Source organism: Triturus cristatus, chromosome 8 (genome assembly GCF_964204655.1).
Source record: "Triturus cristatus chromosome 8, aTriCri1.1, whole genome shotgun sequence".
Classification (NCBI taxonomy): domain Eukaryota; kingdom Metazoa; phylum Chordata; class Amphibia; order Caudata; family Salamandridae; genus Triturus; species Triturus cristatus.
In genome coordinates, this window is record NC_140591.1 from 791,531,523 (window position 1) to 791,545,952 (window position 14,430).

Consider the following 14,430-nt stretch of genomic DNA (forward strand, 5'->3'; position numbering starts at 1 on the left):
TGGCTATGAGTCACCCAGGAAAGGCAGGACACACCTCAACCCCCTTGTGACTGTCTAGAGTGAATGCACATCCCCAGCTCCTGTCACTCCAAAACCAGACGGTGAACACACAAACAGGCAGAGGCACACAGGATGGTTAAACAGGAAAATGTCCACTTTCAAAAAGGGGCATTTTCAAACAAGCGGTTTAAAAAACACCTTCACTAAAAGGTGTGTTATTAAATTCTGAGTTCAGAGAGCCTAAACTACAAATCTCTAGCTGTTCCACATGGAAAGTTATGCTTAAAAATTGTTACAAGGCAGCTTCAATGTTAGCCTGTGGGAGAGCTAGTCATTGCAATAGTGAAAAACGAAATCGGCAGTATTTCACTATCAGGACATGTGAAACACCTAAGAGTTGCCTTATGTGTAAGAAAGGGGAAGTTTAAGGCCTGGCAAGTGGGTGCACTTTCCAGGTCGACATGGCAGTTTAAATCTGTGCACGCAGACACTACAGTGGCAGGTTTGAGACACATTTGAAAGACTAGTGGTGTAGGTGGCACAACCAGTGCTGCAGGCCCACTAGTAGTAGTTGATTGTTCAGGCCCTGGGCACATACAATGCATTTTACTAGGGACTTACCAGTAAATCAAATATGCCAATCATGGATAACCAATCATGATTACAATTTACACAGGGAGCACTTGCACTTTGACACTGATCAGCAGTGGGAAAGTGCCCAAATAATCTAAGACAAAATCCAGCTCACAGTCAAAAATGCGGGAGGCGGAGGCAAAAAATCTGGTGAAACCAAGCCAAGGATGCCAAGTCTAACACTAACAAATTAAATTAGAGATTACATGAGAGTTGCTCTTGTGTAAGGTACCCTTTGATCACCCTTACATTTTGCAATCAAGAGCATTTCTATCCTATGCAGCACAATGATGGTTTAGGATTAAACAAGATATAGAGTTGGAATGGATCTGGTAGATCATCAAAGCAAATTCTCTTCCATATGTGGAAGACTAATTGTTGCACTAATGTATGCAAGTGCTTGCAACCTTGTAATGAAGAACTTCTGACCATCCCACAGTTAAATACTTTGAAGGCTGGAAGGAGGTTCCTGGTAGCCAACTCCTAGTGTATCCATATACCATGCTTTCACTGCCAACTTGCCTTTGTGGTAATCACTATCTTCTAACTATTTCACAGAGTGATTAGGGTTTCTCCCAACAACACTTTGCACAGGCTAATGAGTCTGATATGGTACCTTAAGCCCTCGAACCAATATTTAATACCCTAAACATTCACTCCATTTTCTAGCTCATATCACCATTTGTGGGGTGCATCTCAAAAACCGAATATAACATTCAATATATAACACTTAGGAATAGACTATGAAGTGTCATTAATGTGTTTCTGTTTCAACTTTCCATTTCTCTTTATTTGTTTCAGCAGAGCCTGATACAGAACTGCATTTGTATTCTTGCTACCACATTCCATAATCTTCCCACATCCAGTTTTTTGGCAACAATTTCCCAAGACCTTTCTCTGGGCTACATGACACAAGCCTGCTTAGTACCCATTTTTAACATAAATGTCAACTGTTCTGCCCCAGGTGTATAACTTTTAACTTTTCTAAGTTAGGTTCCATACAATACAGATTTCGGGTCTAAAACTGTCTTTACAGTTAGTCTCTTTCTTCTGCTTTCCCATTTTTAATTACTGTGAAGTTTTACCACAGGTAATATAACGCAATGTTGTTCCATTACCATCATTATCTTTTTACCATTTCCCAGACACATTACTGTTAGGTCTTAATGCAGCACAATTTCAACAGGTTCTTTATGAATGAAGGCAGATTGAGTGAACCAAACTCATGTGTTCAACTTCAACGTAAACCATTTTCACAAATTTGTCTCCTCATATAGTTTCTGTTATCAAAAGATCCAACATTTTCCCTGTATAGTGGTTTCTGGAGCCACTTGATGTAACCTTTTTTGAGTATATGGTCCATATCTTCCAATTGCGAGTTCCCAGGTGCTTCATTCATCTATGGATAGACATCTTATATTGTGATGTTTAAAAAATAGAGGAATATACAATATTGAGTTTATGTCCTATGCGTAAGTCATATGTTAGGTTTAAATAAATGCTAAAACTAAAAAAGAAATATATTTTAAGTTGCTCAAGACCATGTGCCAAAGGCTTACTTATGAAAATGGTTTTGAGGATATTTGTTCTAGCTGTGTCAGAATATCATTTGTGGAAAGATCGTGTGTCGAATATTGTGTACTAAATACTTTGCAAAAAACACATCGTCCCATTATCCAAAGGGTGTATATATCCATTTATTAACAGCAATGGGTGATATTTTTGTAATCAATATGTAGGGCACAATATTTATGTCAGAGGATAATCCGACTATGAAATTCTGGACCATACTTGTATTCTAGTTTATTTACAGTCCAGATATTAAACCTTATTGCAAGGCAAAAAGGTTCTTGTGTTCGGAAAATAACACAGTTTTCTTTTTTAGCTGAGAGTTGTGGCATTGGGCAGAGAGCAAACTACAAACCAGACTAAATCAAATTTGTGTGTGTGCTGTATTTGGTTGTCATTGCGGAGTCATAATTTGAGACCCAGGACCAATAATTATAGTATATAGGCACAAAGAATGTAAAAAAGTAAACAGACATGAAAACGAAGTAATTAACAATGAAAATTTACAGAATTATATTAAAACCATGACACAATACATGTGTTTCAGACCCAGAGCAAAAATATTGAACTTGATCAGGAGAAGTAAGCAGGAACTTATTGCAGATACTGTGATTGGTCACAGAAGTGTCAAAGATTACATTTAACCAAATGTGTTGGATTAGTTTAAATAATATTGTTGTTTAAAGGATTTTGCAAACCAAATTCACTATTATGTGCAGCAAAATCCTACTACGGTTCATATTATTTATTATTCTTAATAGCAGTATATGGTAATGATTTTCATAGTTCATCATGTATAATTGAATAACTATTAGTTAAAAACAAGATTAAAGTTCTATCTATTGCAGTAGAATATTTTGTCAAAGATAATGTCTACATCGCACAAGTCTCTGGAACGCTTTCTTGAAGTCTTCGTTGAAGATAGTGTAAATTAGAGGGTTTATAAGAGAATTGAGGTATCCCAACCAAGTTAGAAAATTGGACATATCATCAGAAATATAGCATGTTTCGCAAATATTAACAATGACTTCTTTTACAAAAAAAGGCAGCCAGCAGATCACAAATGCACCCAAAATCAATCCCAAGGTGGTTGCTGCCTTCCGCTCTCTGTTGCAAGAGATCTTTTGTCTTCTCCAGGCCTTCTCTCTCCTGGATTCAGACTTTGGGTTTCTCACTGTGATGTGGATCCGATCAAAGTCTGTTGAGGGATCCGACAAAGATTTTTCTGCTATGCACAGCGTGGAACTTATTTTGGAAATCCTCCCACCAGGATCCAAGTGTATTTGTCCATTTTGCTCCTCTCTTGCAACCCGGCTTACATTTCGCTTGTGGTATAAAGTTTTGGCAGCTCTGTATATTTTGTAATAAAGGATCAAGATTAATGCAAGTGGAATGTAGAAGGCTCCAAATGTGGAGTAAATTGTGAACCAAATGTGATTATGTTTGATGATGCATTCATCTTCTTTAGTGAATCCTTGGTGCCGCCAAAACAAAGGCGGCATTGAGATGAAAATAGACAAGATCCACACGACTGCTATCATAAAGCCTGCATGCTTAGGTGTTCTCTTCCTGGCATACTCAACTGCGTCTGTAATTGCGCGATACCGATCCAATGCAATTGCAGCAAGGTGTAAAATAGAGCATGTGCAGCCAGCGATGTCAACACTAAGCCATATGTCACACACGGCTTGTCCCATGACCCATGTCTCCTTCAGAATGTACATTATGCTGAAGGGCATCACCAAGATGGCTACCAGAAAATCAGTCACAGCAAGGGAGCATATTAGATAGTTTGCAGGGTGATGGAGCTTTCTGGTGACAATGATGGCAGCAATCACCAGGGCGTTGATAGCTGTTGTCATGAGTGTCAGAACGGAAAGTGTGAGAACAACCAGAACCTTGCTCACAGTTCCCTTGTGCATTACTTCAAGAGTGCAGTTTCGTTCTGTTGAATTAATTAAATCCATGTCGTTCATTTCGGTGACATCACAGGGTACAGAAGGTCCCTGCAGAGAAAGAAAACATATTTAACTCATTACTGTGTTGTACTTGACACCTACATCACACTGGTGTAAAGGTTTCACCAGTAATACATCACAATGACATCACCATTTCATTCAGGGATAAACATTTCAAAGTTAGCAATAGTTGGAGAACAGTTTCAGTGCTACAGGTTGAACATTGTTAAACAGGGCAAGTCCTCTGCTGGCCTTCACAGCAATCTATCTATCTATCTATCTATCTATCTATCTATCTATCTATCTATCTATCTATCTATCTATCTATCTATCTATCTATCTATCTATCTATCTATCTATCTATCTATCTATCTATCTATCTATCTATCTATCTATCTATCTATCTATCTATCTATCTATCTATCTATCTATCTATCTATCTATCTATCTATCTATCTATCTATCTATCTATCTATCTACCTAGTGTTCTTCTATGACATGAGTATTTGTTGTGGGTACAAGTCACAGATGTCAAGGGAAGTATATCTCAAATGTAACCATGAGGTCAGTACAATTCTTAAGGTGGCCTTCCAATTTCTTAAATTGTATGAAGTTCTAATACTGCTTTATCAGAACCTCTAGTTTGTTACTTATCTCTTCCTTGACTGCAAATGCCTTATCCATAGCGCTCATGAATCTCATATCGTATTTTCCACAAGACAGTGTCTCTGTGTCACTCGATGTTGATTTACAAAATATTGTGTGACCACTCTGGATTACAACCAAATGATTTCAACTTCCTAGGTCAACCATCAGAATGTTTCATGACTTCATTATATTCCCTGTTTTTATAATGTGTATTTGCCATACATCTCATCAGTGATTTGATGAGTTAATCACTTTCCTCTGCTTTTTTTAATGTCTGTGAAATCCACTTTATAAACTCGCTGCCATAAGCACTCCTATTACCATGTGTGAGAAATGTGGTTGTTGGAGCGGGGATGGCTGCGGAGAACCACGCCTACGCGTAGCCACAGGTGATTTCCTCCCCTGGTAATGGCAGAGTGGTGTTTCTGAGCGGCATGGAGCTGAGCTTTCAGGCAGCAGGAATTGATATAACAAATGCGTTCTAAGACGCCAAGTGTGCTCGGCGATAGGGGAGGAGGCAGTAATTCTACCGGCAGGGGCTAAAAATAGAGAGCAAGTTCAAATGAAGCCCAGACGGTAACGGAGGATCAGGTAGCAAGACAAAGGAAGAAATTGAATCGGACTCAAAGCTGGTCGAGTGGGAGCTGGCTCGCTGTGAACAGACGCTCTTTTTTGTGGAGGTGAGGTAAACTTGCACCGAGAGACAGGATCCTTTTCGTAATTTAAAAATCCAAAGGCTGAGTCAATGAATTGAGGGGCAGAACGAATCTTATTTTTTTTCCAAGATTGTATTGTTGGAAATAACTAAGGCGTCGCCAGTGTGCAGCTTGCAAGAAAAAAAAAGGGAAAAAAGGAACTTTCAGGAGGATTTTGAAATCCCTGCTGTGTGGAATTAAAGGGGAAGGCAAAGATGGGGAAGCATCACAAGCAGATCAGCCTTGCTGCCAAAGTTGATTCTGTGGCAGGGCTGAAAGCCAAGACTCACTTGGCACAGGCAAAAGCGCTTTCTTCAGCGGTTAGAGTTGCACATCATGTCAACCATCCCGGCCCCAACTCCAGTTTTGAGAGTTCGGAAGAGGGGCCTGCTGAACCCGCTGACCCGGCTGAGCTGCTTTCGGAAATGGGGGTCCCTGTAGTCCAGCTCCAGATGGAGGATCCTGGAATTATTGATATTAAAGAGAAACATCAAGCTGTGGACCCTACAGCAGGCGCAGGCGCAGACAAAGATGAGGCTAAAACACAAAAGACTTTCCGTTATTTCTGAAAAAGTGGTCCCAGGTGGCCCCCCTCAAATTCACAGCCCAACCACCACGGCTAACGGTGGAAGGGGCAGATGGGACAGAAGATATCCACAACAGTCAGCAACAGACTTCATCTACATCTGCAATAATATCAGCCCAGTCTGCTCTTCCACCCAACATAGCAGCACAAGATCCCAGCCAAAGTAGTGTGGCTCAGGCAGCACCTTCCTCTTCAGGGACCATTCCATCACCTTATACTCAGCTTATTCAGGTTTGGTCGGAAGAATCAATTGAACCCCGATCAGGGTCTCTGGCACAGCAACAGACCTTGCATCTTCTGTCCGATTTTGATAGTGCAGGACCTCCAGGTCATTCCCCGGGGGGTCAGAAGGGGGGAAAGAAACGGCTGATTTCTGACTCTGTAGAAGCCTCTTTGGATAATTTGTCGGATGCAGCCCTTACTAAACAGATAGATAGCAAGACCTTGCTAAATCTGATCCTTGAGGAGATAAGAGAAACAAAGCGGTCTCAAGAAAATAAAATAGCCTATCTCCACCAGCGGCTCGGGAAAATCGAAGAAGCAGTGGCCTGCTTCCCAGTAAAAATTCAAGAAGCTGAATCAAGGATTTCCCAGCTAAAGGACCAAATGAGCTCCATGCTCCTGAGAGTAAACGAAGCCACCAAGGATAAGAATATATTAGAGAACAAACTTGAGAAACTTGAAAACCATTCGCGACGATCGAACCTACGATTAGTAGGGGTTCCCGAGGGGAGTGACGGCTCCCAGGTACTGCAATGAGTAGAGTCTTTCATCAAGCGGAGGGTACTGCCAGAGCACAATGGAGACCTAACAATTGCAAGGGCCCATAGAGTTCCCTCGCATCCATTGCCTAACTCCAACAGTCCACGCACTATCCTGGTCAATTTTGATGACTACCGAATTATGGAAAGGATTTTGGCTAAGACCATACAACAAAGACAATTCCCGGTTAATGAAACTTCAAATTGCCGTATATTTTCGAACATGTCAGCGGCAGCTGCATGAACACGCAAAGAGTTTTTAAACTTCTCTTCGTCTTTAAAGCTCCAGGCACACAGCCGTCAATAGCCCAACAATCCAAATTACGCGTTCTTGTGAGGGGGAAGTTTTCAAACTTAGAAGATGCGCAGGGCCTCCTAAAGGAGATCTCTTCTTCAAAGTAAATTGTTATGCCCGACAATGTGTTTATAGAAGCTCACTATTGCCGGGGGAGGCGGGTCACCCAGGGTGTAGGTCCATGACACCCAGTAGAGAAGTAGGGGGTGAAATGTGGTTAGTGTGGGGATCCACATTTCCGGAGGGTGGGTTGCTGAAGGGGGGTGGTCTAGGGAAGAGTCTAGCGGTAAAAAGAGCAGTAGCTGGGGTAATTGGCGAAAGCTAAACCGGATTGTGGATTTTTTATTTTGTAGCCTTAAACTCTACAGAAATGATAAATAAGTGCTGTATTATTTCAGTCAATGTTAACGGAATACTAAACAAACAAAAGTATGGAGGACTCATTAGGTGGCCAGCTTCTTTTTCGCCGCAGGTGTTATTTCTTCAAGAAACTCATCTAAAAACGAATTCCCCAAAGCCTTTTTTCCCCAGAGTATTTTCTCATGCTTTTTATGTATCAGCAGAGCTGGCCAAAAGAGGGGTAGCAATCTACTTTTGTAGAGGTCTCCCGTGGGAATTTGGACAAGTCGGTAGAGACCCCTTTGCAAGGTGGATCTGTGTCAAGGCCAAACTAAATGGTATAACGTTGAATTTTGTGAATTATTATGGCCCAGTAATAGACGATACCTCAGCACTATTGAAAATCATGAGTAACTTAGGGGGACACCCGGACAAATAATTCTGGGAGGGGATTTCAATTTCATTCAAGATTTGAAGAAAGACACCTCTAACAATAATAAGAAACAGCTAATGCCTAAAACCAAAAAAGTCCTAGATGCTCTGAAACAGGAGCACCTTTTGCTAGATCCCTGGTGCCAAGCCGACCAGACTAAATGTAAATTTACATGCTATTCTTGTCAATTTCATGCGGCTTCCTGCATTGATTTTTTTTTAATATCACGGTCTCTGACACATATAGGTATTGAAATAGGGGCAAATTCATTTTCTGATCACTCTCTTGTAAAATTAGAGTTGGAAATTGAGAAGGGAAGGAGGACAGGCTCCAGGTGGCAGATGGGTCATCTCCTCCCTCAGGATCCCCAATGGGTAACTGATGCAAAAGAATGTATAATAGAATATTTCAGGATTAATGAGGACATGGCAGAGGTTTTCTCAGTCTGGGGGGTGGTTCAAAGCAGCCCTACGTGGGCAGATGATTGCTTTCTTAGCCGCCCAGTCCAAACAACGGCAGGAAAAAATAGCCAAACTTCAACAGGCTGTGGATAGTGCCCTTTGCTCGAGCAATATCCCATCACAGGGGATAGGGGAAGCGGGGAGCCAACTCGAAAGGGCTAAACAGGCATTGAGGGAATTCTTTTTAATCAAAGAAATAAACAGCTCTAGAACGTACCAACAGCGTGTGTATGAGGACAGCCAAATGGTTGGTAAACTGCTAGCTGGGGCAACCAAAACCAAACAGAAAGCAGCCTTGATTTCCAAAATAATAGACCCCAAGACCAGGGATACGATAACTGATAGGGATGGTATACCCGAAGTCTTTGTGGAACACTATTTTCAGCTATACACCACTAGATATGAGACAAGATTTGACTTAATTCAGGAATATTTTGAAGGGGTAAATATTCCTAGTTTGTCAGAGCTGCTAGTGGAACAAATCCAACTCGACATATCAGAAACAGAAGTCGTAAATATGCTGAAATCTATTACTGGGGCAAAGGCCTGTGGAATTGAAGGGTTCCCGATTGAATTCTATAAAACATTTTCTAAGGAATTGACTCCCTTCCTGGTAGAATTGTTTATTACTATTAAGGCAGGAGGCTGTGTCCCCTCTACTTTCAAAGAATCTATATTGGTCAGCTTTGTGAAGAAGGGTAAAAACCGCAAAGAGGTTAATTCGTATAGACCGATTAGTCTCCTCAACGCTGACTATAAGATTCTAATGAAAGTCTGGGCCCAACGCTTCACCCCTCATAGCCGAGGAACTGATACATAGTGATCAGTCCGGGTATGTAGCGTGGAGGTCTATGTCCTCAAACACTGTTTTTTTCAATTTAAGCTCTCGACTATTTTACCAATAAGAAAACCCCAACCCTCATCATGATGGTGGACGCCGAAAAGGCGTTTGACCTGGTTAATTGGGGCACACTTTTTTTTTACTTGGACAAATTTGGTGTCCCTGTCCAGGTCACAAACATGTTGAGGAACATGTATAAGGGCGCGCAGGCCCAGGTGGTAATAAATGCCAATCAAATAGGGACAGTTAATATCAATCGTGGGACCAGACAAGGTTGTCCGATGTCCCCCCTACTATTTACCTTTTTTATTGAGCCCCTGGCCATAAGAGTTCGAGAAAACCCAGAAATCAAAGCTCCAATAATGAGGATGGCGAAATTAAAATTCTTCACAGATGATATTATTCTATATTTGAGCCTTGAGAGCCTGAATTTGGATCAGACATTAGTTGAATTCAGTCAATTTGAATTAATAGGGGGATATAAAATAAAACAAAATAAAACCGAGATTTTAACACTGAATGTCGATTGTAATTTTCACCCCTTCAATTTTAAATCCCAGGCTTTGAAAGCGGAACCGATACGATACCTGGGTATATATGTTTCCAAACACTATGAGCAGCTATTTAGTTTAAACTATTTAGCAATGCAGAATAAAATCAAAGTATTGCTCGATAAGTGGTCTTTTCAACCCCTAACACTAATAGGTCATGTAGCTCTAATAAAAATGTCTATTCTTTCCCTAATAGTATTCCTTTTTGTTAATGTACCTTTGAAAATTGATGCTATGTATTTTAAAGAGCTGGAGTCAATGTTCAGGGAATTTGTTTGGAGTAAGAAGGCTTCTAGGGTCAAGCTAGCAATACTACAGCTAGAAACCAATCAGGGTGGCTTAGCACTGCCAAAAATTCGAACTTACTATGAGGCAGCTATTCTGGATCTTACAGCACGCCTATTAGAACCAAATGCTCTATTTGATCATTCTCTTTTTGATAAAATGTTGCAGGAATCTGGCTCGCAAATTCTGATATTTTTAAAAACATCAAAATTGCCGAAGAAGTCCAGATATAAGACGGTGCAAGACTTTTCATCCAGATTGCAATCCTTTTTTAAACAAGCTGGTTCTTCCGGATTCCTTTATTTAAAGTGAGTGGAATGTAAAACTCTTGGTCACCAAATACACTCTAGTCGGCTGAAAAGATGGAAGGATTGTGGTCTGGAGGAATTGGGGCACTTTGTTATCAACAATAAAGTAATTACCTAGCAAGAGGTCCAAAATAGATACGGTCATCATAACAAACTCGATTTTTTGGAGTATCTGCAGATTGTAAATTTTATCAAAAGATATAATCTATCAGTAAGCGGTGCTCCAACAAAGCAGGTCAGCGCACTATACAGAGCCAAATTAAGGGGGGTTGGAAACTGGTATTCGCAGTTGAGAAAATTTAACGAGCCCCCCTTGGTTGAAGAAACACGGGAAACTAACTGCTCTTTCTCTCACTAGGAGTGGCAGTCCATAGCTCAGCTAGGAAGTAAGGCATTAAGAGCAGCCAATTTTAAAAGGCTGGCTTTTCTATCTCGTTGACTGGCATACTACACCCCTAAAACTCTTAGTAAAAGACATCTGGAAGTGGATAATAAATGTTTTCGATCTCAAGCAGAAGGGGAAGGGACTTGGCTTTATACATTCTTCACATGCCCAAAACTGGAGGTAGTCTGGGTTGAAATATTCTTGGCTATAAGCCAGGCAATTCAGAATAGGCTCGATCCAGAGGCTGAGGTAGCACTCTGTGGCATTTCTAGAGCAAGGACTGATTTGACAAAAGCAGAAGAGACCTTTATGGTGATTTGTTCCCTTGTTGCTTGGTCTCTAATTCTTCAGAATTGGAGGTCTGAAGATGTACCTTCCTATTTTAAATGGTTTAACAAGATGAAATAAACCTTGAAGTTTGAAGAAGCATATGCAAGGAGGGTAGGTGCAACAAGAAAATTTACTGCTGTCTGGAAGTTCTTTGAAAATTTCAAAAACTATGGTGGGAATATAAACTTTATAAATATTGCACTTTAGTACCGGGGAGCATTATAGCACATAGCACTTTTTCAGGCACACTTGAAATGCATTTTTTTTTAAAAAAGAGGCACGACAGCACTTTTTCACTGCAGTATTTGTCCAGGTATCATTTTTGCTCATTTGTGAATGGTTAAGATTCTGTTTTAAGTAGTGGTCCAAAATCAAGGATACAGGCGAAATATAGTTGGATTACGAGTTTTACTATTCTTGCTTTTATGATGATTTTATCTAATTGTATAGGGTCACGGATAATTTTGGTGCGACTATCTCTTGTCAATATAATATTTCAGCAATTTAGAATATAAATGAGTAAGATCTGTTTACGTACAAATAATGTAAGATACAGCCAGATTACAGTTGCCATTGTCTTTCAGTTAATTTCTTGGTATTTAATCCAAGTTGGTTCCATTTGAATATTGAATAAGATGTATTGATCGGAAAATGTTAGTTACAACTCCTGTTGATTATCGTGCGGCATCGGTTTCAATGATGAGCTGCCAGGGCTGTGATGCGAGCTCTGCGTTGAGTTGTGTCATGCTGCCTCAGTTCCGAATAGGAGCTGCAAGGGCTGCATCGGGTTGAGTTGTGCTGTGTTGGTTCAGATGGGGACCACAGCTGGGCTGGCAGAGCAACTTTATCCCCACTTCAAAGGGTCAAGGACTGGAGAGACACCACTTGGGGGTGTAAGGACTCACAGCAGGCAGAGTCCAGGTGCAGTGTTCAAGGATGTTGGAGTTTGTTTTGTCCCTGTACATCAGACCAGGAGGTCAGCCAAATATCCCATGGAGTCACTCTGGTGGTTCTGGGTTCAAGGTGCAGGTTCAGTCCTTCTTCCTCAGATAGCAGGGCAGCTGAGCAGTCCATCTTGCAGGCAGGGCAGCAGAGCAGCTGGGCAGTCCTTCCTCCGAGGCTTCCACAGGTCCAGAAGTGATCTCAAGAGTGCATCTGAGAATCTTCTTTTCATACCTGGTGCCCACTTTGAATTGTGAGAAGCTTCTGGAATTTCCCCCATCAGAGGGGTCTGGAATTTCCTGCCTCCCTGCCCTGATCCCAGTCTCTCTGGGGGAACAATAGATTATTGTGAAGTCCTTTGTGTGTGAACTGAGGCAGTGCCTTTGAAGTGCAAGTGTGGCAGATGACAGAACCACTCCCCATCCTACCAGAGATGGCCAAGCATGCCAACACCCACCTCTAATGTGATACTGTCTGGATGGAATACACAAAGGCCAACTGCCAACTACACCTAGTCATGTGACCCAGGAACAGAATGTAGGCACCAAATGGTTAGGACAAGAAAATGACAACTTTCTTAAAGTAGTATTTTTTGACTTTACCATTAAAGGTAGTTTTAAACATCAATTCCTCAGAGGATGTGGACCGTCGGCTACGCTGCCGCCTCTGGTGCAGGAAACCAGGGTTCGAGCCTCGAGGTCGCGTCCACATCCTGTGATTCTGGGCAAATCACTTAATCTCCCCGTGCCTGAATGTGTAATGTAAATACGGTGCTATGTAAAGCGCTCCTATACCTTCGGGTCGAATTCGCGCTATATAAATATGCAAAAAAAAAACACATCGACTATGACTTTCCCACTTGTTCCCAAATCAAACGTTATAACATATTAAATGTAATAAGGTAATCCAATCTTATCCTCTAGGAGAGGTAGGCCTCACAGTACCGGAAAACAAATGTGTGACTTTTTCACTGCCAGAACATTTAATACTTAAAACTACATGCCCAACATTTTTATTACAATGCAACCTTCCCTATTGGCTGGTTTCAGCCTACTTTACGAGTGACTTATATGTAATAAAAAAGGAGATTGGCAAAGGGATTATTTTTCCATGTTGAATTGGCAGTTTAAAATTGCCATTAGGCTGCATTGGCAGGCCTGGGGCATGTCTTAAGCGTCTATTCAAGTGAGGGGCACAATAAGTGCTGCAGGCCCTCTAGTAGCATTTAATTGACCAGCCCTGGGTATACAGTCTACCGCTTTACTAAGGCCTTATAAGTAAATCAATTATGCCAATCAGGTGTAAACCAATGTAACCATGTTGTAGGAAGTGAGCACAAGCACTTTAGCACTAGTTATCAGTGGTGAACTGCACGGAATCCTAAGGCCAACAAAAACGAAGTCAGAAATGAATGATGGGAGAAGATAAAAGGATTGGGGAAGACCATCCTAAGGCTAACAGGTCGCACATCATGGAATCGTATATTTGTTGTATTTGTATGCGGACGCGCGCAGTAATTGAAGGGTGAGATCCTGAAAGTAAAGTGGAGGCTTGCTGCTGTCTAATTGTTGCGCTCTGGCGATTTAAAAAAAAAAACGAATCTCTGTCCTTTGTTTTTTAATATAACCTCATACTTCACTCAGCATTTTATTTGCACTTTGTGGCAATTCGCGCTCTCACCTCGGTCCACTGCAGGGCTTCTACCCTGATTGTTGTGGAGGGTGTGGGCGTGTGCACGCTTTCCTTGATTGCTATCAGCTGCTCAGGCTTGGGGGAGGCAGGGCTTCTACCCTGATTGTTGTGGAGGGTGTGGGCGTGTGCACGCTTTCCTTGATTGCTATCATCTGCTCAGGCTTGGGGGAGGCGGTGCTCTGACGGTCACGTGACCTAGAGCTCCTCTCTACTTAAATCCAATGCCACTTCTCCCGCGCAGCGGACGCGCGCAGTAATTGAAGGGTGAGATCCTGAAAGTAAAGCGGAGACTTTCTGCTGTCTAATTGTTGCGCTCTGGCGATTTAAAAAAAACAAACGAATATCTGTCCTTTGTTTTTTAATATAACCTCATACTTCACTCAGCATTTTATTTGCACTTTGTGGTAATTCGCGCTCTCACCTCGGTCCACCGCAGGGCTTCTACCCTGATTGTTTTGGAGGGTGTGGGCGTGTGCACGCTTTCCTTGATTGCTATCAGCTGCTCAGGCTTGGGGGAGGCAGGGCTTCTACCCTGATTGTTGTGGAGGGTGTGGGCGTGTGCACGCTTTCCTTGATTGCTATCAGCTACTCAGGCTTGGGGGAGGCAGGGCTTCTACCCTGATTGTTGTGGAGGGTGTGGGCGTGTGCACGCTTTCCTTGATTGCTATCGGCTGCTCAGGCTTGGGGGAGGCGGCGCTCTGACGGTCACGTGACCTAG

The 14,430-nt window shown here is 41.8% G+C and overlaps 1 protein-coding gene across 1 annotated transcript in view; it reads right to left on the bottom strand.

Annotated features, from left to right (window-relative positions):
* Positions 1-1,535: 1,535 nt before the first annotated feature.
* The window catches only part of HTR1F (5-hydroxytryptamine receptor 1F), a 935,734-nt gene continuing 922,839 nt past the window's right edge, over positions 1,536-14,430 (bottom strand). The window contains exon 6 of the mRNA XM_085620469.1: positions 1,536-4,208. Within this exon, the coding sequence (XP_085476595.1) occupies positions 3,063-4,178 (1,116 nt within the window). The 5' untranslated portion in view covers positions 4,179-4,208 and the 3' untranslated portion in view covers positions 1,536-3,062. The remainder of the gene's footprint in view (positions 4,209-14,430) is intronic.